The sequence below is a fragment of the Copadichromis virginalis genome, linkage group LG14, assembly GCF_057382275.1.
Source record: "Copadichromis virginalis isolate Kocher_CV1m ecotype Utaka linkage group LG14, C_Virginalis_male_GT1.1, whole genome shotgun sequence".
Classification (NCBI taxonomy): Eukaryota; Metazoa; Chordata; class Actinopteri; order Cichliformes; family Cichlidae; genus Copadichromis; species Copadichromis virginalis.
Window position 1 is genome coordinate 18,729,939 of NC_140631.1, and position 26,431 is coordinate 18,756,369.

The 26,431-nt window shown below is 41.2% G+C and overlaps 1 protein-coding gene across 3 annotated transcripts; it reads right to left on the reverse strand.

The window, feature by feature from the left end:
* Nucleotides 1–86: 86 nt before the first annotated feature.
* Nucleotides 87–26,320, reverse strand: LOC146693810 (clathrin heavy chain 1-like). Of its 3 annotated transcripts, none has more exons than XM_085429733.1 (33): nucleotides 25,949–26,319; nucleotides 23,478–23,685; nucleotides 17,946–18,214; nucleotides 17,578–17,739; nucleotides 17,305–17,418; nucleotides 17,009–17,182; nucleotides 14,420–14,617; nucleotides 13,999–14,199; nucleotides 13,565–13,717; nucleotides 13,304–13,426; nucleotides 12,975–13,112; nucleotides 12,417–12,581; nucleotides 12,147–12,327; nucleotides 11,900–12,063; nucleotides 11,696–11,821; nucleotides 11,428–11,570; nucleotides 11,045–11,279; nucleotides 10,816–10,938; nucleotides 10,519–10,664; nucleotides 10,155–10,338; nucleotides 9,820–10,012; nucleotides 9,517–9,674; nucleotides 9,192–9,356; nucleotides 8,953–9,060; nucleotides 8,479–8,646; nucleotides 8,034–8,183; nucleotides 7,780–7,911; nucleotides 7,574–7,684; nucleotides 7,253–7,423; nucleotides 6,890–7,111; nucleotides 4,619–4,639; nucleotides 1,843–1,918; nucleotides 87–1,727 (listed from the first exon to the last, which is right to left on the reverse strand). In XM_085429733.1, the coding sequence occupies exons 1-33, from the start codon at nucleotides 25,988–25,990 to the stop codon at nucleotides 1,597–1,599; spliced, it is 5,055 nt and encodes a 1,684-aa protein (XP_085285859.1). In that variant the 5' UTR covers nucleotides 25,991–26,319; the 3' UTR covers nucleotides 87–1,596. The 3 variants fall into 3 exon arrangements, 2 of the variants coding, with proteins under 2 accessions (XP_085285859.1, XP_085285860.1); XR_014914813.1 differs by lacking the exon at nucleotides 87–1,727 and adding an exon at nucleotides 2,012–4,449 and having other exon boundaries at nucleotides 1,855–1,918; nucleotides 25,949–26,320; XM_085429734.1 differs by lacking the exon at nucleotides 4,619–4,639.
* Between the last annotated feature and the right edge of the window lie 111 nt (nucleotides 26,321–26,431).

A 26,431-nucleotide genomic window follows, 5' to 3' on the forward strand; every position in this document is an offset into this window, starting at 1 on the left:
GTTACTGCCTATTTAAACTGATGTAGTCTGTTTTATGTATATTGAAAAAATAATCAACTTTTTTGCCATCACACACAGAGACGGGGTACAATTTTTAGTTTTTATTTAGGCTAGTAGTTCCCTTTCAATTAAGTCATATTCTTCCACTTATCGATGACAGATCCCCTTTATTAATATGCATGACAACAGAAAGGAATTCAACTTATGTCAGGGTTAGGATGACACTTTACACACACAGCTTAAAGCATGTAAGGAAGTTAAGTACATCAAGGTAAGTAACAGGCTCTTATTTCAAACCATTCTTGACAGAGAACTGGATGTATGGAGACTTAGTAAATTTCTTCATCGTAACCATCTAAACACACAACCTACAGGAGTGTTTATGGAGCTAATCGAGCTGTCGTTAAAACACTAAACGTTCCACCAGCCTGTCTTCCTCTGCCTCTTTCTTTGTTCTTGCCACTAAGCATTAACAAAGGAGGTAACAAGACAGGGGAGGGGATGGACGACAGAGAGGTGGGGGTCTCCATCTAAAAGTTTTCAATTCTTCACATCTGTACACGCGAGGAGGAAAAAGAAAAAGAGGGGGGAAAAAAAAAAGTAACGGTGACCGAGGGGAACACCACAACACCTGGCATACACGGACCTCAGCACGAAAAGGGTTCAGAGTAAATACATACACGCGGTACGGTTAAGGGCCCTGGGGTTTAGTGGCCGTGGTCCCGTCCTTGCACATACACAGATACAGTCTCACACAAGCACTGTACACAGCACAAGAGGTCACCTTAATACATGGAGCTAATGAGGGAGCGCTAATATCTAGATGGGTGGAGTGAAGAAGCTCAGTACAGGCTGAGAGAGAGGGGGGTTAAAATTCTTATTCAGACCTTTAGGTCACACACACACACACACACTCCCAGTCACACAGTGACATACGTCTGTATGCATTTAAAACTCCATAAAGCTACACGCCTGTGCAGAATATACTATCATTACTTAGTGTTGCTAGCTATAGCCACTGAAATGGCAATATATGTTCAATATTATATGTAACCTTTTTTCCTCAGAATATACAATGATGAAATGCATTATACAGACAAACGAGACAATGTAAGCTGTCCACATGTTCAGTACATCAAAAGTAAGAGCTCTTCTACATTAATTTCTTCATGAGTGCAAAATCCAATGCTCCTCCACCTACTTCAAAGGCTCATTGCTGAGCTTGAGCAAGTCCACTTCTCCATAAACCAATAAAAAATTTTGACATTAACAAAAAAAACCCCCAAAAAAACCACACAAAAATATCTTAATAAGTAGTCATAAATATGGAATGTGGAAAAAAACAAACGTGTGGTCCAATTTCTTTCAAACAATACAAATAAAAGTCCTTCGATGCAGTTAAGTGTTTTCTCTTGGAACAGGACGACAGAATAAAAAAATAGTGCCAGAAACGAGAGTGGGCTGTTGCTTGCTTGTGGCCCCTGTTGTGAGTAGAAGACCATGGGAAGCTGGTGAGGAACACAAAGGAGGGAGAACAGATGGAAGGAAGGTGTTGGGTTGAGTTGTGGGTGGGGGAGGATGTGGGTAGTTGGGTGTTCACATGCCGTAACCGAAGGTGGTCTGTGGCGGCTGGCCGTAGTTGGGTGCTGCTGTGTAGCCGTAGCCGTAGGGCTGCTGAGGAGGCACGGGCACGTTGGGCCCTGCTGTGAGCATAAGCTGGGGTGTGCCTGCAAGACAACGCCAAGATGAGTACTTAAAAACACCACAGCTGCGATCAAACTATTAAATCTATTCTCAAAAGGCACTACGGTGATCCAGTTTTGAACATGAGGCCTTTTTTACCGTAAACAATGGGTTGAGACTCTGTAGCCTGCTCTTCCTGTTTCCTCAGAGACTCGGAGGCTTCGAGTTTGTCCACCTGTGGGGGCACACGACGACAGCGGATGTGTCACACTTCAGTTAAAGTGAAGACGACGGGGCTCTTGAAGAGCAAGGGTTTGTAAAAACTGACCTCTGGGTTATTTCACTGGCTGACGGATGGGACCATTCCTGACAGGCGAAGACGATTACAGTCCAGATTTAAATAAAAACAGGCTGCGGGAAGCAGGCCTCGCTAAGGAGCCTAAGAGGAATAACTACAACTACAGAGCTACTGGCTACTCTACCTTATGGACATCCACTTACTGTGAAACGAATTAGGGAGTAAGGAGGGGAGACAAAGACAAACAGCTACTGGGTAATAATGGTCCCACCATCCAGCCACCCAAAAACATCTACTCTAACATGTTGAACAAGTGTGAGTATGTAGAGAACCCACCCTGCACCAGTGCAAACACCCTCACATCAGGCTTTTCTTCCAGAACACTACAACTACGCAATTTCAACCATCTTACTGTCACATTTTACCTTTAACTTAACCTCATTCTTTTTAAAAAAAAAATCACTGTCGTATACTAACCAACCTGCTTGGATCTGTCGTCATCTTTGTTTCCTAGCTTAGCATCCAGTGTGTTCTGAAAACACAAATGCCAATCCACACCAGTAAGAACTTGGTGTTTCCAAGATTTAATACTTTTACAGGCGAAAGTGGCCATTATATACAGGCAAAATTAAATAAATGTAAAATAAGGTCAAATAAAATGAAAAGGTAAATATATATAGATTGATAACCCCTTGCTTCCTCCTTCCAATCATGCAATGAAGTGTTTTAATTCCTTTTTTGTTTTTTTACTACTCACCTGACCTTTACCAGAAAAGAGGTGTGATTGGATGAAGCCCCCCAGACTTTTCAGGCTTTAAACTACATTTTCTAAAGCCTGAAAATCAGACGTTCACTTTTGTCACTTTAATATTGTAGCTAACATGCTACATATCGTATCTCTAACTCCCTGCATGGGTGTAAACAGCTCTGTAAAACATGTAAAAGCCTTGAGATAAACTTTCTCAAACTTCCCATTATTTCTTCTTTGGTGTTTTAGCCTCAGCTCAGAAGCAGACAATGACAGTCGAAAGGACAAAAGATACAGTTGAAACAATTCAGAGAATTAAGCAGCCAGCGGGAAGCTTCAGATATTACCCTCAGTGCTCTCGGCTACGCCAGCGTGCATTGCAGTTGAGATAAGATAACTTAAACAAAAAGGGGGGTTGGATTCTCTCACGGTGGTTTTGGGTTCAGTTCTCTACATACTGTCTGGTTTACTAGTGAAAAAGAAAAACATCAGTCGATCTAGTTAAGAGGCCGTTTTAAGAAAAGTGTGCCGATTTATTAGAGACATGCTGAAGCAGCAGTTTAGTCATTTATTTCTTGAGGAGTGCATGAGAGAAAGACAGAGAAGCAGAGAGCCAAAGTGGAGGGAGCGTGAACGACAGGGTGGAGGGGATGGTACTGTACAGCCAGTTCAACGTTTCCAAGAAGCAGGCACAGCCAACAACATGTCTCTTAGCCTGGCCTGAGTGCAGCTGATGCTACCAAGGGAGGAGGAGGGAAATGCATGCTGGTCGTTTTCTACAAGTTCTGATTTTTTTCTCCCCAGTGGATACACCCGGACTACAGATTTTATTCCCTGACCCACAAAAGCAGTTTGTCGCTTGAAGAGAGCTCACTTTGCAAGAATACTCAAAGAAACAGAGAAAAATACACCCTCTAAAAATGCATGTAACAGGCTAACATTTATGGTTTCTAATGCCAGTATTGTAACTATAGCACTGAAATAAGTACAGGCAGACAGAAAACAACAGAAAAGAAATACTTTGTTAAAATGGAGCCTCTGTGGCTCCTCTAATGCTAATATTACACTCAGCTGCAGTCTATGCTAATGCACCACTGTTTAAACAGAACAATATCCTCCCAAGATTTGATTAAAACCAAAAAAAGGCAAACCTAGAACATCGACAGTATAAACACATCTGCTTCCTGAAATAAACTTGTTAGCAGTAGAGCGCAGCTGAGCAGAGGTACGAGACAGTAAAACATGAATTAATCTACAAATCTCAGAAAAAGGACCTGACCCACAGCAGGTGAGGGGAGGCTAAGCAGAGTGGCACTGTTCACCCACGGCCGAGGAGAGCTGATAAGCATGCTGGCTTCAGTCGAGGGCTCGGTTGCACGTCTGACACAAATATGTGAAAGGGCTTTCTCTAAGAGGCAGACTTACAAAGACCAACTGAGAGACTCTGAAGCTGCTTTCAGCTGCGGCAGGTGGCCGTTACCGTTGCACTGCTATAACAGATCTTCAAAAAAATGACTGTGGAAGTGTCATAAAGTCTCAGGAGCTGAATCAGCAATTAATCTGAGTTTAGCTGTCAGCTACGTGTCCAATTCACCAATCAGTTCTGTGATTCCTGGCCTGAGGCAAAACTCAAGCCGTCACGGACACACCAGCAAGCCGATCAGGGCTCTTGATGGGCGTGAAGAGCCCCGCTCTGGAGTCTCGTGGGTTGGTAGGTGGTCTAGTGGAGATGTGGAATTTACAGTCAGAAGCAGCAGAGAGTGACATGGGAGAGGGGACGGGAGGGGAGGGAACATGCAGTTTGTACTAGTTTTACTGCTCCAAACTACAGGCTACAGGACAGGGGACAGGGTCAAAAAGAATGATTAGAAAATGGATTGGACTTTCACCTTTTCCTTTATCGCATCAACCTGGAAAGGAAATTCAGAGAGGCAACTTAGGGAGGAAAAAACAAATGGGAGTCTCCCAAAATAGAAAGTGACAGAGAGAAAGAGAGAGAGAGAGCAAACAGAGGACTTGTCACTTAAAGAAGAAATATAAAAATCCTACGAGTGATGCGGGTAATTAATGCCACTTTTGATACAAATGCACACTTGAGATCAAACCTGCTACCGTGAACTTGCGCCTCACTTTTTAGACTAGTATAAACAACATGGCTCCTCTATGTCGCTAAAAAAGACCCAGATATACACAATCCCTTCATTTAACGTGACACAATCACTTTGTTTCTTGAACAGCTTAAATAACAGACTGAAGTATTTTGAATTTATCATCAAAAACTGGAACATAAATGTGTAAATGCTTCACTCGGGTTTGCGCGCTGTTATGAAAGAATCAGGTGTTTCTCTTTCGTGTGGGCTTTGCTTGCCATGTAACAGAGATAAATGGCGTAATGAGTCACACAGCAGTTATGAATCTCCTCCGTAACACATTTGTATGGAAAAGCAGCTTGAATAGATGGAAACCCAAATGAAAAAAGGAAAACACCAGTGATGACACATGGTGACTGACAGATGCAAAGGACGATGAACATGAATGAAGGAAAGAACTGGCAGTACTGGGAGGTGGGGGCTTTAACTGTGCAATACTGTTGAGAGTCCAACAGTATTTGCAAACACATTTTAGCTGCTGCTACTGTTTCTTGTAACAGATGGATGGAAATCCTGGGCACTGATCAGAAAAAAGATTTCTTAAGATTTTTCTTAGTCTTCCAAAGATGGCTGAAGGGACGATGGGACTAATTTAAGTCTTTAACAGCAGAAGAAACATCTCTGCATGTCCTTATACAGTTGTGGTCAGAGGTTTGGACACACACAAACACTCACCATGGCCATGAATGTCATGGTTACTTTGGGCTTATAATGTTCTTTTTCTAGGGTGGAATGATTGTACAGCATACATCTTTAATGATTTTAAAAGACAAGGGTCTGGTGCACAAGTTTGAATTTATTTATGATCTTCTGCTATTTAGACAGAATCAAAAATGCACATAAATCTGATCCACAGTATCTTTTAACTTGACAAGACTTATTAACTTCTCATTAGTGATCAGAATTGACTACAACTGGTTGTTTCTCTTTACCAGCATGAAAAGGATTTGTTTGACAGCACTCACTGGAAGACCCAAGCTGTCACCCTCAGATGAGAGGAAATGGGTTAGGATGTTCAGGAACAACCCAGGAACCACCATGAGGCTTAAGCCTGTCATGAGCTGGAAACTGCTGGAACACCAGTAACACTTGTTACTGTGAAGCAAGTTTAACATCACCATGGACAGAGAGTGCTGACCAAAAAAAGAAGTCCCTGCTCCAAAATAAACACCTTCAAGTGGAGTAATTTACAGCCTACCACATGAACAAGACAAATGCTTTCGTTGGAGAAGTAAAGGTGAGGGTTTTAAACATAAGTACCAGCTGTCAACCATGGTGGTGATGCCAGTAGTACTGGTACATTGCACAACGTGTATGGAATAATGTAGGAGGATTATCTCCAAGTTCTTCAACTTCATCTTAAATCAGCTACACATTTGAAACTTGGACAGAATTACACGTTCTAACAGGAAAATGATCCTAAAAATACATCAGAACTGTTTTTGGAATGAATAAAGCAGACTTAAAATACGTTTCTAGAATAGCCTTTCCAAAGCCCCGACCTCAATCCTATTTATAATTTGTGGAATACACATAAAAGCCAACTAATTTAAATGAATTCTTCCAATTCTGTTAAGAAGAGTGGTCAAATATCCAGCCAGAATTATAATGAAAGCTTATTGATGGCTACCAAAAGCATCTGGTCGATGCTTGCTAAGGGACATTTAACTAAATATAAGTGGGGATCTATGTATATATGGTACCCTGTATTTACCTTTGTGTCTGTGTGGATTAGAGAAAATATAAAATAAATTCAAACGTATGCAGCCAATTCTTGTTTTAAAAAATATTAAAGATGTATGCTGTACAATCATTTAACCCTGGAAAGCGAACGCCTCAAAGAAATCACTTAGCTGCAATGACATTCATACCCATGATGAGAGTGTATCTAAACTTTTGACCTTACAATTATAAATTGGGTTTGTAACATGAGATGCTTTTCTCTCTTTAGAGGCCATATCATAAAGTCATTTACTTTGTCCTAATCCTCATTACCTCTGGCCAACCCACCTTAGTGAGATATTCCCTCATGACCTGGATGAAGTACGGCATGGAGAAGTCCATGATGTTGTGTCGCCAGGCAGTCTCCAGTACTACGTCGGGCCGCAGCAGGTCGTAGCAGGTGAATAGGCAGGCAGCAAAACACTCTTTCTTGTCTTCCTTCAAGAACCAAGCCAGGAGCTCTTCTGCCAGCTCAGTGTCTTTGGACTCTGATGCGTACTGCATGGCATCCTGCAGGAAAAAAAAGCCAGGTCAACAAACTGACACACCTAATCGTTTGTTTCCACGCTCAAATGTAAATTTTATATTTACATTGCTTTTAGGAATGTACTTTTCTTCTGCAACTCATTTGTTAATTTTGTACCCACGCACCTTGTAGAGCTTGTCCTTCTTGCAGAGCTCGACACTCTGTTTCCAGCGGTTGTTGCCTTTAAAAAGATAGGCTGCGATCCTCCTGAATTCAATCAGCTCGTGCTTCTCCAGGCTCTGGGCGAGCGAGATGTTGTCGAAGTTGTCGTAAGCGTCGATGGAAGTGCGCAGCGCCTGAGTAACACGAGAAACAATTGTGAGATTAGGCTGAGAAAGCAAGATGCGGAACAACTGCAACGTTTTAAATGTGTGCTTGCTGGAATTAACAATAACAAAGAGTTTCTCTTGTAATCAAACATCAGAGCACAGCACATGAAACCATACCGCATAGTCTTCTTCATTGATGAAGAGGTTGTTAAGTGCTTCATTCACCGACTTGTTGTTGTGATTCTGGACAGACCTTAGGTAAGGCTTAACCAGAGGCAGCTGTTTCACCTGAACAGACAGAAATGTTTATCAGTTTTCAGTCTGGCAAAAGTCTTGATCTTTTGATTTGAACCAAAGAAACAGTCAAAGAAAATCATACTGACCTTGCTGAAGAAGTTGACAGCACGTGTGTGATCCAGTCTTGGAGAGAGGACAATAAGGAGGTCATTCAGCAGCAGTGGTTTAAACTCGAGATAAAACTGGACGGCCTTGTAGTACAGCTCAACATTAGCCACCTATGACAAACATAATGAAGTTAAACAAGTTTTTTGGAAAAAAAAGGGCAGCTCTGTGCTATATTCCTGTCAAGAGAAGTAATTGTTAGCACTACCATATGCTTTTAAATTATGTTTTGCACCTTAGTGACAATGTCTTTGAACTGGCTTTCCTTCCAGGCATCAGCTGGGTGATTCATCATAGTGATGATGGCATTGTCATATTCCTCATACTTGTCATAGAGGAACACAAGTTCTCCCCAGAGGTGGGCCTGCTCAGCTGCCCTGAGAACCTGACACACAAACAGACATCAAGTCAAATTTAACAATTTAACAATTGAAAACGAATGCGGGTTTATAGACGTTACTGAAGATGTCAAAGTTGTAGTTGCTGTTCCTCTGAGGAGTTTATTTACTTTACTTCTTTTTAAATCCTAATTCTTTAGATATAGTTTTGTTAAAATGTTTAAAACAATCACATTATACTGAACTGCAGTCGCAGTCGGTGTATTGTGAGGCATTTCGTCAGATTCCTGCCAAAATCTGCTTGGCTGTAAAGCTCATACTAAATCCGTTTCTCACACCCACCTTTGGAATGTTAACACGGGACCAGAAGAGCTCCAGGTGTTCCCTCATCTTCTGGGGTTTGAATTTGGAGTAGAGGATAGCCAGCTCAGTGAACATGCCCATGTGAGCACGCTCCAACCCAAGGGCAGCCTCTAGCATGGTGATCAGCTCCTCGAAGTAACCACGGTCCTGGAGGATACAGACAGACTTAGTGACACAACTATAACCCTTAATCTCGCTCCCCTACACAATCTGGGAAGTTATTTTGAGGCCCTTGAACCATCATAAACAAAACTCAAGTCTGTAGATACAGTGCGCTGAGGCGCAGGAAAACAATATACCATCTGTAAGCTGGAGAAAACTGGAAACCCTGCTATCCTCAGGCTTATATGACTGTTGACTGTTATTTATGCCAGATTAGTGATAGTATACATGCTCACCTACTTATCATTCATTGAAAGACCATGGTGTTTGGCCAACAGGTACCCCACATACCTGGTAGTAGTTGATGAGCTCCTCCAGTTCATCAGCGTGGACAACAATATGCAGGCCACACATCTGGGCAAGACGGAACTCCTTCCCATCTACACAAGCAAAACACACCTGACAGAGCAGAGGAAAAAACAAAAAACAGCTGTTAAAATTAGTCAGTCGAGTGAGTTTGTGTTTTGAACATAAGGCTTGAACTTGATCTCACTCTTTATACTTTCAAAAATGAAACTGATCTCCTTCACCTCCTTCCAGGTACGGGTGCTGTTAGCCTTGCGGGCTCCGTCCACAGCTGCCTGGTATTCTCCCAGGTGAACCAGAGTTGAGGCCAGACGGCCAAAGTTTGACACATTATTGTAAAGCAGTTTGGCTGCCTCGTACATCTTGTCGTCATAGCATCGATCACCCACCTAATGGAAGATGAACAAATTAAGTTAGACCAGCGAAGCAGCTGTAATTGTAAACACGGGGTAAAGAATTAACTGGGAACTGCTGTATGTACAACTGCGTGTGTGTGTGTGTGTGTGTGTGTGTGTGTGTGTGTGTGTGTGTGTGTGTGTCAGGACCTACTTGCTGAATGTGAGCATTATTGGGTCCGTTGATGAACTCTTCCAGCTCGGCCAAGCGGTTGGTCTTGGCCAGGGCGAAGATCAACTCTGTCTCAACATATGACTCGCGGGCTTTCTTTCGAGCCATCTGCAGGAACTTCACCAGGTCCTCCCAGTTTCCTGCACACAAAAATTAACTACCATAAGCACCTATCTACTGCATATTTAACATTACGCCATTTAAGTATCTTGATTAAATAAAACAATAAGGTAAGTGATAAAGATCTTAGATCTTAGTTTTAAAAACTGAAAGAGATCATCTTACCGCTTTGGGCTGCAGCTTGTCCCACCTCCATGTAGGCCGAGGGATCATCAGCCTTAATGTAAGAGTCGATGGCTTCTTTCACCAAGCCCTTCTGAAGCTGCGCCTTTGCCAGCTGACTCCAAACTGGGGGCTCATTGCAGCGCTCAGCGAATTCATAAGCTCTGTCCAGGTTGCCAATGTGTTCGATCAGGACCTGGACAGCAGCAAACATTCAGATCGCTGAATATCAAAATGACCGGCAAAACTCTGAGGGCTGTTAGCACGCTCTGAATTAAGACAAAAACAAGGTGTTTAAAAACTTTAAACAAGTTGTAGTTAATAACGAAAGCGCGCACCTGCACAGCAGAAGTGTTGACATCAAATTTTCTAAATATAGCAAAGGCCTCCTCAAACAGCTCATTGCTGATGGCAATGTTTGCAATGTCTGGGGCGTCGTAGTTGTCCAGACGGTTAATGTACTCCATGACGCGTGTCCGATCAGCTTTAATGGCAGTCAGAATGAGGAGATTCTGAAGGTTTCTGAAATCAACAAGATACAAGCTTTTCACTAAATGCATTATTGAATATATCGAATGCTTTGCAAGCTCAATGTTCGTCAACTGGAACAACAACTATGAGCAGGGGACTCAGTGATGTCTAAATCTTGGATATGAAGGGTTAAATAAAAGAAGAACAACATTAAATACAGGTAAGACTTACCTGTGTTCACTAAAGACAGAATTATCCAGCACAATCTTTTCCAGAAGCTCGATGAGCTCGTTAGGAAGGTCGGCGGTCATGAAGGCCTTGACTGTGACAGACACCTCCTCTGGATCCTGGGTCTCTGATAAGGCTGTCTGGACGACCTGCAGCAGAGACCGACGACAAACATGACGCATAACAGCTGATGATTGGTTTACAGTATGCAAGCTAACGAAGCGTTACAGCCTGGGAACTTTTAACAATACACTAGTTTAAGTGGCATGATTTAGTATCAGAGATAGTAAAAAGTCACACCTGGTCAATGAGTGGTCTTCTGTAATGGTTGGTCTCCAACAGCACACTTGCCCACAGCTCTGGGTTCTTGCGGCGTACAAGGTAGCGGGACAGACTCTTGAACAGTGAGTTCTCATTGCACACCTGAAGCAGAACGAAAATATTTGAAATAAAAGGCCAATAAAAACCTCGTATTACTAATGACCCGGAATTTCGCCTTCCAGTTAAAATGATTTGTTTTTAAACTCACGTGAATGAGTTCTTGGTCACACTGTCCTCTTTCATAAGCCACGCAAGCCAGGTGGGGGTCTCTCTTTTCACAGTACTTGCCCACCACGCGGCTATCATAGTAGGGGTTCTCCCTCAAGAAACGCTCGGGGTTGTTGTTGCTGTCGATGTAGATCTTGGCCAAGGCGTTGTGGGTTGCAGGCTCCTCACAGCCTTCATGAATACGAGCCTCCAACCAAGGCAGCAACAACTTCAAGCTGGAGAAGGAGGCACAGTAAATGTGTCACAAGCTTTGACAGAATATCATGAAGGGAAAGGACCAGTTTAACACACAGGTCGAGTTAGACCGCCGAGCGAGCGATTCCTCTTTTGCGGTGCACTTTTAACAGTTCTTTTGGTTCTCACCGATTTCTTTTCTCCACTTCAGCGACCAGTTCATCTGTGGAGAACTGTCCTCTCACCACCATGATCAGGTTCTTAATTACATCTTCGGCACAGTCCACATCCAATAATCCACCAATGACTACTGGCAGACGGCTCGGGTTCACCTGGAATAAATGACAACAGAATTATGACACGTTTCCATCAAGGTAAAAACAAATGCACAACCACAGAGGTAGACCAATACCGAGAGAGAATAAATGAGTAAAAGGATGGAGTTTTATTAATGTACCTTCTGTACATAGATCTCTATGTATTTCTGTAGGCTGTTGCGGTACAGGTACAGGACCAGATCGTGGACGAAATCAAAGCGGTCACACACGATGATCAATGGCAGCTGGTCGGTAAGCTTGGCTTCCTGGAAAAAACACAATAAAATGTTGACAGACAGAAAAATCACAGGTTTATTTTGCAGATAACCGTTTTCTGCACGGACCTTGAGGAAGTTCTTCACACGTTCGGGGTCGTAGCAATTGCTTTCTCTGCAGATTCTCTCCACCTCTTTGATTTGGCCTGTTTTGCACGCAGCCTGAATGTATTTGAAGTGAACTTCAGGATCCTGGCTGAAGTTCACAATTGAGCCCAAGAAATAGAACAAACCTTCAAAGCAAAAAAACTCAGAATTAGCAATAGTAAAACAAAAGATACGTTGGGTTTTGTTTTTTTGCACCTTCCCCACTAACCCTCAAAGCTCTTGAATGACTCAAACAGTTCAGTGAGGGATTGAGTAGTGAGCTGCTCGTGGTACTTGGAGGCGACCTGCACGCAGATCTGCAGGTTCTGCCGGATGTTGGCAGATAACATGGCCCTCAGACACTCCAAGGAATCCTCCACAGACAGGGAGCCAAAGAAATTCACCAACCACTGAAGAGATAAATAGAAAATCATCAGCGACACAAAGACAATCACTGCAAACCACAACAGCAATTTTATATTCTCGATCTGTGTCGTACCTCTGGGTTGAGAAGGTGTGTATGCACCACTGCTCGTTTAATATCATACAAGTCAGTGTAATGCTCCAGCGCTCTCTGCAGGAGGCCTGCTTTCTCACACAGTTGGGCCACGTGAGCGCGATCATAGTGGGTGAACATCTGGTTACCCAGAATGGCATCTGCAACCTGCAACAAATGGCACACAGACAGGCCCTGTCACACACAGACACTCAAATCCAAACATGTCTGTAAACAGCAAAAGATTTGATCTGTTGTGAAAGAAGTTGGGGAAAGAAAGCTAGAGCGCCGTTTTAGTTTAGGTGAGACCTACTGGTCACTGGTAAATGAAATAATCTGGCCTGGCCAAATACTTATTTTCCACCCTGATTTACGAATAAATTCTTTACAAATCCTACCATGTGGATTCATGGATTTTTTTTTCACATTCTGTCTCTCACAGTTGAAGTGTACCTCTGGTGCAAATTACTGACCTCTGTCATCATTTTAGGTGGGGGAACTTGCACAATCGGTGGCTGACTAAATACTTTTTTGCCCCACTGTATCTACATGTTCATGTACCTGTGGTGCATGGACCAAATTCATTTCCAGCAGGCGCGTCTGCAGTGGTCCCTCCATGGGTCTGTTGTTCTTCAGGGCATCTAGTAGGAAGGACGTGCACTGCTGGATCAGGTTGTACTCCATGAATACGTCAACAATCTGGAAAATTAAATAACAGGGAAACCGCAAAAGTTAAACTCTCAAAATCTTGGTTGTGTTGCTACACATCGCAGAGGTGTGGGATATTTTTGCAATCATGTGCTCAGCTACAACTGTGAGAATAACTACGATTCAGATCATAGTCATAGTATCTTTTAGCCACGTTACCCCCCAAAAATCTTTATTTTTACCTGTGTAATGTCAGCCAGTGGCTCTTCATCCTGAACCAGCATCTGAGAGAACTGAAGACCTTGCTCTGGACTGATCCGCATTACGTTCCTTAGCAAAAAGATCCAGTCTGGAGTGTAGCCAACCTACAAGGATGACAGACATGTAAGGATGTATGAGATGCTCCCCATCTGTGATGTAGGTGTATTAAAAAAACAAAACAAAACACTGTGAACCATATTACAGCCCAAGATATTTTATTTACCAAGTCAGTCATCACAAACCTTCTTGGCATAGAGAACAATCTTCTGGAATTGGCCAGTCTCTGCAAAGCACTGAATGACCTTATTGGGAACATTGGCTCTGAGGTAGACGCTGAGGGCGAGAGTTGGATCTACAGACTTCACCAAGTCTCCGAGCTCCTCAGAACATTCCAGCTGTAAACACAAACAGAAGGGTTAGAAACTATAACAGTGATCTGCCATGGTACAGTGGAAAAAACAAAAACAAAAAAAGGGAATCTGGGTTTCACTGGCCTACGTGATCTTCTGCTTTATACTAAATGATTTATGTGATTCAGTGAGTCAGAGTAGCACTCTGATTTTACATGGTCTCAGTTTTTTTTTTTACTCTATGATATGATAGATGAACTTGAGATATAAATATTTAAACTTAAGATAAAGACTGTCCACTTTAAAACCAACCACTAAACACATACCTTATCCTCTTTTAGCCATTTCTCCAGTAGCTGCTTTCGGCCCTGCTGAAGGACAGGCCTGCAGAGCTCCAGAGACTCAAACTTATTAAGTTGGCCTTGATCCAGCAAGATGCCAAAGTACTGAAGCAAGGGAGACGTCTGGCCTGGTTGGGCGGGAACACTTTGGAACCTACGGATGGTGTCTGGTGTTCGCAGAATACCCTGGAGAGGTAGGATGGAAACTTCTTAGCCCATTGAAAATACAAAAAGGTAGAATACGGGAAAAAGGAATAAAAGCAGCGCGCGGGCTGTACTCCCTTTAAACAATTTTGGAAGCATTATCTAAACTTGTTTTTACAAATTTTCTTTGGTTTTCATAGTTATATAAGCTACTGAAATCTTAGACTCACAGTCTCAGTGCACAGAAGCACAATGGCAGTACCTTGGGTGCATTCGCTGCCACCTTTGCAGCCTCTGAGTAATTTCCTGCTGCAAAAAGGGTGTTGAACTTGCGAGCAAACAGCTCCTCAGCACCAGCGAGGTTGTTGCGGACAGCCATTCGAAGTGCAAGGTCTGGATTCTGGAGCACATTGGTGATGTATGGAATGATGTTTTCCTCCTCCACGCATACAGACAACACCTGGAAAATCAAATGTGCACATAAACGCATGTGTAATTGGTAACACCTAACTGCCTTTACAGTTAGTTAGAAGCTGTTCATACTTTTTAAACAGCTGTTGTCTTTGCTAGCTATTTAACACTGATATTTGTGCTGTGGCGTATGCTAGCTGTACTGGTGGTAATTGCCCGCCTGACAGAATTAGAACTGAACCGCGACAAAACACATTCACTGTGACTTTTAAAGGCGTTTAAATGTCACTGACTGTCACCAATGACAGGGGACCTGTATCCACTGCACTGTTCTTGCTGTTCTAATCACATGATGCAAAAATGTATACAAAGACAACAATTATTCATTCACAATCAGTTCTCTCTCATTTAGGGAAAACACCACAGCACTCAATAGTTTGTAAAGTCTTAACTATCTCTAAAACTAATAATGACACACTTACAAAATTAAGCTGGCACATAACATGATGGGAAATCCTACAGCTGGAGGCTGAGAAAAGTAAAGACACATGGAGGTGACGCGAACAGCGATGCTCCAAAAAAACCCTTCAGACCAAGAAAGGAGCTGTGTTTGGTGTTTGGATGCTTTTCGGTTTTACAAAATGAGACTCCTTCTGCTTAATATCCCTTCACACTCCTTTATCACAAGGGGGTCATCTGATTTTAAGGGTCCCCTCTAGTTATTATTGTAAGCATCATTACCTTACAATAGTGTTCCCCAACCCCCTGGCCATGGACCGGTACCGGTCCATGAGTTGTTAGGTTGAGGCTCGGGTGTGAAATTTATGGTTATCATTGACTTGGTTTCCCTGGGGCTTTTCCCGTGTTGTAGTTGTGTCTTATTTTGAAAGAAATATTTACTCGTTACCATAGCGACCAGAGAGCATTAAAAGGCAGAGAGGAGGATGTTACTCTCAATGTTGTTGGTGCATTTCAGGAGTACGCTGCTAACAAAGTTACACAATTACACAGTTGTTGTCTTGGTCGTATCATTTTATTTTGTTGTTTATCCGCGACACCTTAAAGGCCGGTCCGTGAAAATATTGTCTGACATTAAACCGGTCCGTGGCGCAAAAAAGATTGGGGACCGCTGAATTATAACAACAATCATCTTTAGGTGATTGTTGTTGTGATTTGCGTTATATAAATAAAACTAAGTTGAAATTCATCTTCTTCAACTTTCAGTGCAGCAGGGCTCAGGGAGCTAGGTGAGGCTGAGATGACGTATTACTCTGGCCTAACAGGTGTTATTCCTGGTGACAGATTAACTGTAACATGCCACATGTTGACTTTGTTTTTAAAACACCGGGAACCAAAAGTGCCATTATATTTAAGCTAAAAGCATAACAGGCAGTGTTATTTATGTTTCGTTTTCCTTTCATTAGGATCACATTAAACTGTCTTTATATTCTGTACACTCCTGAAAGACTAATGAACCTATATAAAAGATTCACATCATACATTCAAAAGAATCTAAATAATAAATACTATGATGCTGCAAAACTGGCAGAATATTTTTTTTAAAAAGTTCTTGGTTCATGTCAAACTGTATCCAGCTACAACACCTTCCAACAAAAGTCCACCAAAATGTAAATGCAGTTTGGTGTACAGTGATATAAAGACACAAAAAGAGACAGGCACATATTCGACACAAAATTGAGAATAACTGCTGGCAAACCTGGGTTTGAAATTAAGTTCACTGTAAAAATCTGAGTTAAAAGAACTGCATTATGAGACCTGCACTTGTCACGTTTCTGAATTACATGCAGGGATTACCACAAGCTGTCGTGTACAGTGTTACACACACAGTTGCACATGAAATGTGTGTGCGTGCGTGTAGCACACTGGCCTGTGTACAGCAGACCCGCAGGTGAGAGCCAAGAGCAATAACAGGATTAGACTGCGTAGTCTGCCTGGCCAAACTGAGGCCACCTGCTGTTAGTGTCACATGCTGCCTGACACTGAAGATGCTGCCACTGCCTGATATTTTCAGAGATTTCCTCAGTCAAGGTCACACACCACACACCACACCACAGAGAAAGTAGTCCACTACACATGTGTGCAGACTGGTTTAAAAATATACATCAGGTTTGGAAAATATCTTTAAGCAATTTTCAAAAACAATATGTAGTCACAAATATTAAAATAAAATTGGAATCTGATAAGAAATATATTAATTTTATCTGTCACATATTTAAAACATCTACCAAAAACATTATTCAACTCATTTTGCATCCAAAATTAAACACAGTTTAACCTGTTCACTTGCACAAAGGCCCAGATGAAATATCTATACTAAGCTTGGCTCTGTGCTCCACTGGAAATTAATAAGCGGCTCATTCATCATTGCATTCTAGACTTGCTACTGCAAAATATACTCCACAAGTGTACATTTGAGTACCTGTCCTTTCCTGTTGACTCCAATGATTCCAGCAGTAGGTTCATGGGGGGCAGTGACAAAAATGGTCTCTCCGCTGATCCTGTTCATGTAGATACAGGTTCCAGTTTCCAAGTCATATAGGTGGATGTAGCCATATTTGGTGATGAGAAAGACTACATCTTGCTTGGAACTGATCTAGATGTACAGAAAGGGGAAGGGAGATATAACATGTATAGATAGGAGGACTCTTTAGCAGGATACCAAACTAAATACTAAATAAACAAAGCCTCAGATTAAAGAAGAGGGAGGTTTTGTACCTGCATGGCCACAGGGAAGTCATTCTGGGCTTCTGGAGGAAAGAAAACATCCACAGCTTTCTTTGGAAACGGCTGGTTCCCAGTTGGTGGAGTCCCCACTTCAATAATATGGAGCTAGGGGAGAAAAAAGTAATGAAAACAAAAAGAAGACAAAGCAAGACCCCAAATGCCTTTTTCTAATCAGTATTAATTTCCACTAAAATTACTTCATCCCGATCTTTTTATTTTGCAGCTACGAGGCTTTGAGCTTCTCTTAATAAGTATAAATCTTACTTTTCCTCCCGCCTGTCCCCGCACGGCAAAGCAGAACAGAGTCGATTCCTCGGTGTTGCCTTCCATCTTGAACTGTGCAAATCCAGCAGCATGTCCTTCAATAGGCTGAGAAACCTTTCTGTCCACCGAGTACAACTGCATGGCTCCAACGACACGGTTTTGCTGAGGAGGAGAGAACGCCCACAAATCAGACTAAAGTCTGTGATGGGGTTTTTTCTGCTATAAATTCTGCTATATCATAAACTTACCCTGCAATGACTAATACAAATGTGATGCATTTCACACACACTGACATCATTTTAATATTTTGTCTGAAATATTATTTTGATTGTAATATTACGAAGCTAAAGCAAACTGTGTTAATTCACCTGTGCAGAAATGCCAATGAGCAGCAACCACTTCTGTTTGGCATCAGTGCGGTAGTTGATGATCTGGCAGCCTGCCAGGCTGGAGTGACGGTCAAATACTTTGATTGGCTGAGAGTCACCCTCCATGCTCCAATGGTAGACCGCGTTGTCTGTGACCAGGGCGACAGTGTTGAGGGAGATCCACTTCCAGAAGGTCACGTCATCCGTCATCGTGTGAGCCTTCATCTTGCTCTTCATCTCAATGTTAAAGATCTGCAGGGTCTTTGCAGCTGAAAATATTTAGAGCTGAGGTTAACACGTTAGCCGTGCTGGGACGCTGCTAGCCCACCCCCTCCAAAATTTTTAGATTGTAACATTTAAAACGAGGAAGAAAGAAAGAAAACTTGAATCGGTCTACTGACTAAAGCTACGGCACACAACCCACAGCAGAGTTTGGGAGGAAATCAATTGGGCATACCTCTTCCAATTGCGGGGGAAATGCAGGTAATCGGGGAGGGTTTTGTTTTTTTTTGGTTTTTGTGTGTGTAACACCGACAGACCATACAAAAAGCCAGTACCAGTGTCAACAAAAAAGGGGCAAGACCAACAAAAGGGCAACCACTTAAAATGTTGGATCTGCATTCAGTAACATCTGATGCAATAAACTGTTACGTGTTCAGCTGCGTCTAACTATGCAACCCTCTTGTGATAATATAAAATCATTCACCAATTAATTACTCTTCTTTTTATTAGAGAAACTCAGACTGTGCTTAGCACTGCATCAAAGAAATACAGCTCCCACATTCATTTCAGTGAGGTCAGCACAGCAAGAGGTAGCCAAGATTGCAAAGAAACTAAATGAGGTGTGCCACACTGTTGGCTAAATATCCATAGAAACAAACAGATTCATTTGCAGTGGCAATGGAGGATTGGAATAACCCAATCCCTTATCATAAAAAGCTTTAAACTCACAGATCTATCAGTCAGATTGGTCTTCTTCCAATTAGACTAGAACCAGTGTATAGGCCTGTATGTTGCTTAATATCTGTTGGCAAGAAAACTGATACCCAAATTTTTCATTCTATTCCCTTGAAACTGGTACTGACCCCCAAATTTCATTATCAGTTACTCTTATTAGCATTCTGATGCAGTTGCAGGTGGTTGCATTTTTCAATGCAGTACTGGAGCTTGATTGGAAATAGCACCAATTAGTGCTGGGCGATATGACGATATATATCGTGTGGACGATAGAAAAGTGTCTATCATGCCATTTTGTCTTCTATCCTTTCTAACCTAATTTTATAAATTATTACATAAAATATATCATTAACCCTTTAAAACCGGAGCAGGCACACTCCTTTTGCCTAACTATTTTTAAATCCCTGTAGAACTGGAAACACGTAAGCTAGCGCAATAATTGTTCTTGCATATGAAACCGGAGTTGTACTTACATCTTATGCCATTAGCTTGTCCTAGGTCACGGTTTCCTTCCACATATAGCTTTGCAAAAATTGCATAAAAAGCATTTGCAGCAACAAAAACATAATATTCCAGAAACAGGCTTTGCCGATCCGATCAGTTGTTCATAACACTTCCTACATTGGAATACGTCAGCGCGAACTATCGCGTGTCAGCACCTGCCCGAAACCGGACGTGACATCATTTCGCGGAAATGTAGTTCTTTACCTTCAGGGCCTTATAAGCCTTTGCTGGTGTTTTTAAAAGTCATGTTTGACTTTATGCTTTTCTGTATTGTTTCTGGGATGCTTAGATCTCAAATTACACCGTTGTAAATAGTTTATTTTGATGCACATGCTGTTTTTTTTTTTGCAAATTTGCATTATAATATTTTTCATTTTTCCTGAAGTATATAAAAATTTGTGTATCTCAAAAATAAAACTATGAAGACACTAAAAATAAATTTCTCCTGGTTGGAAACTATTTTGTGCAACTTTTTTGTATTTACAGTTTTAAAGGAATAAGCCTCTTAAATTTCTCTAACTAGAAATATATGTAAAAAAAACCACAAACGATTTTAAATTTTTTTTGTAGTTTATTGCGCTTTTTTGCAATTTATGTAGTTACTATGGACTTAATGCATACATATTATTACAATTTGGGTTATAACGGTTGTATTGATGTATAGCAACTTGAAATTCTCCCACAAATGGCACTACAGCATTTAAAAATATAAAAATAAGCTCTGGCGGACTTGGTTCTATGGTAGGTCTTAAAGGGTTAAATAGCCTGTGGCAAATAAATTTGTGTCGTCTTCTCACTATACATGCTCTTAACTTTATGCAAGAAAAAATAAAGTATAAAAATTGATATTTTTCACAAAGAAACTCTTGTGGTTTTGCGACATGGTGCTGCTTTGCGTGCACCCGGATTTGCAACATGCTTTACGGTAACTCAAAACGATGGACGTGCGACAGGTTGCAGTTTCATGCCTGGACATGCAACAGGCAGAGACAGCTACACAGGCAGCCCAAGAAGAAGCACTTTTACCGAAAAGAGCGGGTACGTCTGTGATTTGGTTACATTTTGGGTTCAACAGCACCAACATGGAGCAGAAGATGCCCATTTGCAAGCTATGCTATAAAACTATTCCTGCACTCAGTGGCAACACAACAAATCTCTTCTATCACCTACAGAAGGTCCACGAAAAATAATACTCAAGAATGCAGAAAATACGAGCTAAACCAAGTTGTGGAACGACGGGAGCAATTTGGGAAAATTGCTGTATCTTCAGCTATACTACCTGAAGATACAGCAGTCTTTCGCACAAGGCACGCCGTATGAAAAAACTTCCCAGCGCCATAAACAAATCACAGGAGCCATCTCACGTTACATTTATAAAGGCATCGCCTCTGTTTATGTAGTTGAGAAGGACAGCTTTCGTGACCTCGTCAAAGTTCTTGATCTGAGTTACGTTATGCCCGGTCGTAAGCACTTCAGTAAAGTCGAGTTGCCTTGCTTATATGATGCATGCCGGGCCAAAGTAGAGAAGGATGTTTGCAGTGTCGTGCATTATGCCTTGACAACTGACATATGGACGAGCAAAGATACGCACCCCAACATGAGTGTAACCATCCATTTCATTAACAAAGACTGGACCCTTTGCGCTCGCTGTTTACAGACTGCGTACTCTATAGATGACCACAGGTCAGGTGGTATATCGTGATATTTATCGTTATCGTGATATAAAATAATTCATATCGTGATAAATATTTTTTCCATATCGCCCAGCACTAGCACAAATACTATGGTGTCTTTGCTTCTCAGATGGCTCAACAGTGACCTTTCATGCAGTTTTGGTTCAGTATTTCAATTCTTCATCAATATTTCAATCCAAACCAGATCAGTTAGGAACTACTGCCTACCTACTAGTATGACATGGTCCACAGTGCATGCTCGAAATGACCTGTGTTGAGCTTTCCACCCACACAACCTACTAAAGAAATCAAACTCCTGTCATGTTGTCATAGGTCTTAGGGGATTCAAGCTGAAATTTAATCCCAAAATAAGGGATGTGGTTTGGGTCTGAATGCAGATTAGTAAGACCACAAAGCACAAAAACAGATGAGATGATGAGAAGGATGCTGGACAGATGCACTCACAGCCATTCTGTTCATTTCCTCCAGTTCAGTCGCACTGGAGGAAAGACACTTCAATTCTTATAGGTATAAGCTCTAGTCTCAATCTGGCCCAAACCAAATAAACCACATGTTTCACTGGTAACAAAGTGCATGACTGACAGTATAGTAGCATTTCTGAACAGTTTTTGGTAATACTGTGGGTATAGTGCACAATAAAATAAACTGCCTGCATAACTACAATGCAAGATATAAAGTGCAAAATTATTAGTCTAGAATATATAAAATATAAATGTGTGCCCAAACCCTAAATAATTAACACATGTATATGACTAATCCTCTGGTATAATAAAAATTACACTTAGTCGCTATTTAAAACAGAGTAACACCACACACTGAAAGTGTGAAAATGTGAACAGTTATTGAAAACCTGTCATGAATGTCAGTATCTGCAAGGTGACAATGAGGTAATGAGCATTTGATGTTAATATCTGCGTTATCCCAGAGGCAAGCCAGTCAAAATTGCACCTGCACACTGAGCAGCACATTTTTGTGATATGAGGCTGGCATCACAGCCCAGTTGTTTTAAGCATTCTCTGTTTTTCCTACACTCACCAAAAAAACAAAAGAAAACCCTTAAGCCTGAAGCCTGACCTTAAAATGGGAAAATCTCATTAACCATTCTGTTATCCTTTTGTGATTGCCACGGTATCCTTTTTGACAGTTTCACATTTTTAATACGACCATATCATTTTGTTTTCTGCATGTTTTTTCCCCTTTTACTACACACACGTTCCACTTTATTACGAACTATTTTCCAAGGCATCTCAATTTTTCCAGATAATCACCTGACTTTCCGTATATTACGGTGACTGTCAGTCACAGAAAATCTTCATTTAGTTTAGACAACTTTCTGACTCAGATGTTCAGCAGCTATGTGGATGCCTTCAGGTTGTGAATGACAGTTTAAAAATAACTCAGGAACTGTATTACTGAAGGCTTTTATTGTTGCTGTGTAATGAAGACGTAGACAGATTTACATGTGTTTTCACCACAATGTCAGTGCATTAATTCGACTATATGACCAACACAGGCACACACTCTGGTTATCAAATAATAACAAAATATGGGGAGGATAACGTCTAATTTATTACTTTTCCAATGCAAATGTATAACCCATAGGTTTTTATATTTTTTAAATTTGTCATCAACTCCAGTACAGTACGAAAATAAGGTACAGTGTTTAGAAATGGTCAACTGTGATATAAAATATATTTCCGGTGTAGCTAATGGAAAAAACACGTGAACACAGAAAACAAAAGGAAAAAAAAAAAAAAAGAAGATATGGTCCTTTAAGCTACTGTCTTAATTTTGTTGTGCTCGCCTACTGTTATTACTGTAAATCCAGACATTCGTTTAAATTACTTTCATTACTGTGCAAACATTTCAAGACAGTGCATACAGGATCACTCTGACAACTCATGATACATAAAATTCAACTCACCGTCTGCAAACATAAGAAAGCAGTAAGAAATGAAAAAGAGCAAAAACAAGCAAAATAGACAAAGGATTCATGACAGCATGACAATTTGCTAGTGCTACTGCTTCGTGAACTAAAACAGCAAATTCTAAATGTAGCACAATTACATTTCTACGTACACACACACTATTTAGCTACTAGTCGTTTTCAACAAACAGAAATGGGGTGATCTACATATGAACATCAAAATGAAAAGCAGACTGTGATGGCTACATAACTGACAACACAGTATTTTTTTTTTTTTTTTTTTTTTTACACAAATGGACCAGTGTACTTTTTACAAAAACAAAACAAATATCAAGATAGCAAGGTACAAACCAATTTTAGCTGCTTAATTTTTAAGTCCATGTGCTTTGAAATCCTAGCACACTTACTACGTGATAAAAGCGCAACAGTGGATTTAAGATGGGGGCTTACCTTTAAGGGCAATAACTTTGCTAGCAGGGTTCATGATGGCGCTGTCGGCAGAGATGGGGCGACGGATGGGGTTGTTGGGATCAGCCAAATCAATGATGACAACCTGAGCCTGTTCACCAACCTTCTCTCGTACACAGATGAACTTGTCAGACTCCATTGTAAGCGTGCTAAATCCAATGTTGGCTGGGTTGATCCCCAAGTTCTGGAGCTGGCGATGAAGAGAAGACCTGTTTTAATGGCAGCCATTGGCACACAGTACAATATCGAAGACAAAATTTCCTTTGGCAGGATTTTTCCTTAACCAAAAAGGTTCTGAACTTTCATCAAAGCAATATCACCAATATGTGCTACTCAATCATAAAATGTATTTTTCCAATGTCCAGAAATAACAAAATTGTACAGACCTCTGTTAAAGAAGCTAACACATATTACTATGATTATATAGTAGCTAACAGGGCTTCCTAACACAAAGGCCCACTCTAAGGCCCAGTTTGTTTACTTATATCAGCAAATATGATCATATCTACTAACAGCGGTCATCTATGTTTATGCTGGATACATTTCAAAGACACTTTGATAAAATACTCAACATTTATGACAAAGCGGTTGGTAATATTCTAGAGTTTGATATTATGTATGCAGATGATCAGATGATCTTGTGGTCATAGTGCTAGTAGTGCTGATCTCCAGCAGCTCATACACATATGTTCTGCCAATGCTGTAGAAAATAACATTACATGCAATCCCCGTAAGTGACCTGTAATGATTTGCAGAACTGAGGAGGACAAAGATTTCCAGAGTTGAAACTTGATAACAATCTTACTGTCGGTAGTAAGGTCGAATATCTTGCTCATCTTATTACAGATCAAATGACAGGTAATGATAATATCTGTAGGAAATGTTGACTGATGTATTCACAAGTTAATTTCCTCTTATGCAAATGTATGTACAAAGGAAAGGAAAGTGAGTTCACGAAAACCTAATGTAGCTTTAAAAAGATGCTATGATGTTATTATTGAAGAGACAGACAACTCAAGCAAGGTGTTTATAATTACTCGTTTCAGTAGATTGAAAGCTTTATTAAAAATATTGTGAATTAATTTATCTGCAGGCTCAATGCTTCTGAGAATGTGGGCTTAACACACTGATAACATGGAACCGTACGTTATCTGTCTTTATTGTTCAGACACTGGTATAGTTATGGGAAGTTGAATTTAGTTTTTAATCTCTTTGTGTTTTTTGATATGCTTTGTTTATATGAAATACGTATCTGAGATAAACAAAGACTGAAGAAAAAAAAAAAATTTTAATTTAAAAAAAGACAAAAAAAACCAAAAACAAATTATGCAACCCAGTATCACAGCAAAACGTGTAACAGACATGTTGGTCTACCATGTTCATTTCACGCATTGCCCGTCCAAAACGTGAAATGGACACGCATGCAGAAATTGCATTACCAGCAGGGGGAGATAATAATATTGTAGTAATGCAACATACTACACAGGGCAAATTGTTTGTTTATATATATTTTTTGGCCCAGAAATGCATAGCTGGTGCATCTCCAGTACATTCTTCACTGTAAAAAGCCAATGATGTCAAGTATGCTTATTTCAATTGTGCCTTTAGTTAACAAAAAATACCTGAAGCTTGGCAAAAGGTCATCCAAGGGTCACAGTATAAACAAAATCTCCACAGGGGTTCAAGCTTTGATTTATGGTTGGGAACCTTGGGTATATCCAATACAGCCAGAAGCTGGGATGTACCAGATGACTGACTGATATGAATGTGGACAGCAGAACCAAATCGTATTCTTTTGGCAGACTGAATGGACCACCTGGTTCACTTCAGATAACGCGATGAATGGGTTACATTTCAGTCAGAAAAACCCTAAAGAATAACCCGACTCTCCCTTCAGCAGTAAAAAATGGCCTGTCGTGACATAACGTTTCTCTATGACGTGAAGCATCTCTGAGTCTAGTCAGACTGCAACTGACCACGGTTTCACGGCTCATAACTTAAATGGGCACATGACAATAACATAAAGCATGCTTTAAACAGTATACTATGCGTTCATGTTATGCAGGTCAGCGATTGGAATGTTTCGCCTCACAAGGTCCAAACGTTAATTCGATATTGAAATAACGCTGAACAGACCAAAACGTGGCCGTGCATCAGTCATACGCTACAACCCAATAAATAGTCACTCAAGGTCAGAAAAGGTGATTGTCGTTAACTAGTTTCGCCTCCTGGCCGCGAGTGACAGCATCAGTACAATGAATGAGGAGCTAGCATGAGAGGCTAGTTATTAGCTGCTGGCTAAACGGGGGATGGGAGGTCATTCATTTGCTGCGGTTATTGACGTTTAACGCTAGCTGAACTAGAAAGCTGTCAAAACGACCGTTAAGCCGGAAAATGAAGGGATCAAAGAGAATGTAAGGAAACGATATAGCTACTAGATTCGACCACTTTACCTGCAGGTGCTCCTGGAAGCGGATAGGCAGGATTTGAGCCATGGTTGTTTCCTTGAGCTTCTCCGGAGTCCTGAAATTCTGGTCGTACAGCTAGCTAGGCAGCAGCAGCACCGCGCTAGCTACGACCTCCTCACTGAATGTGTAGGTCGGAGCCAGTCGGTGAAAACGATAGCACTGTTTTAAAATAGGCAAGATGCTGTGGGTAATCGTGTTTCCGAAGTGAGATATCAGTGGAAAAATGTTAAATATGCCCCCCCCTTCTGTGTATGCTTTCTGCACTGCATCGATGGATAGCAGTGGCTATGGCTGATCTTCTGTCCAAAATCCGCAATGGCGGCGGAAACGGCTCACAGCCTTCCCAGTCCGGAAGCATCTAGGGATCTCTGGAAGGGCACTGGCTCTGGCCCTGAACGTATGGACAAGAAGTTCACCCCAATTTAACTAAGAAATAATATGAAAAATGTTTCTACTCGATAAAGTTGC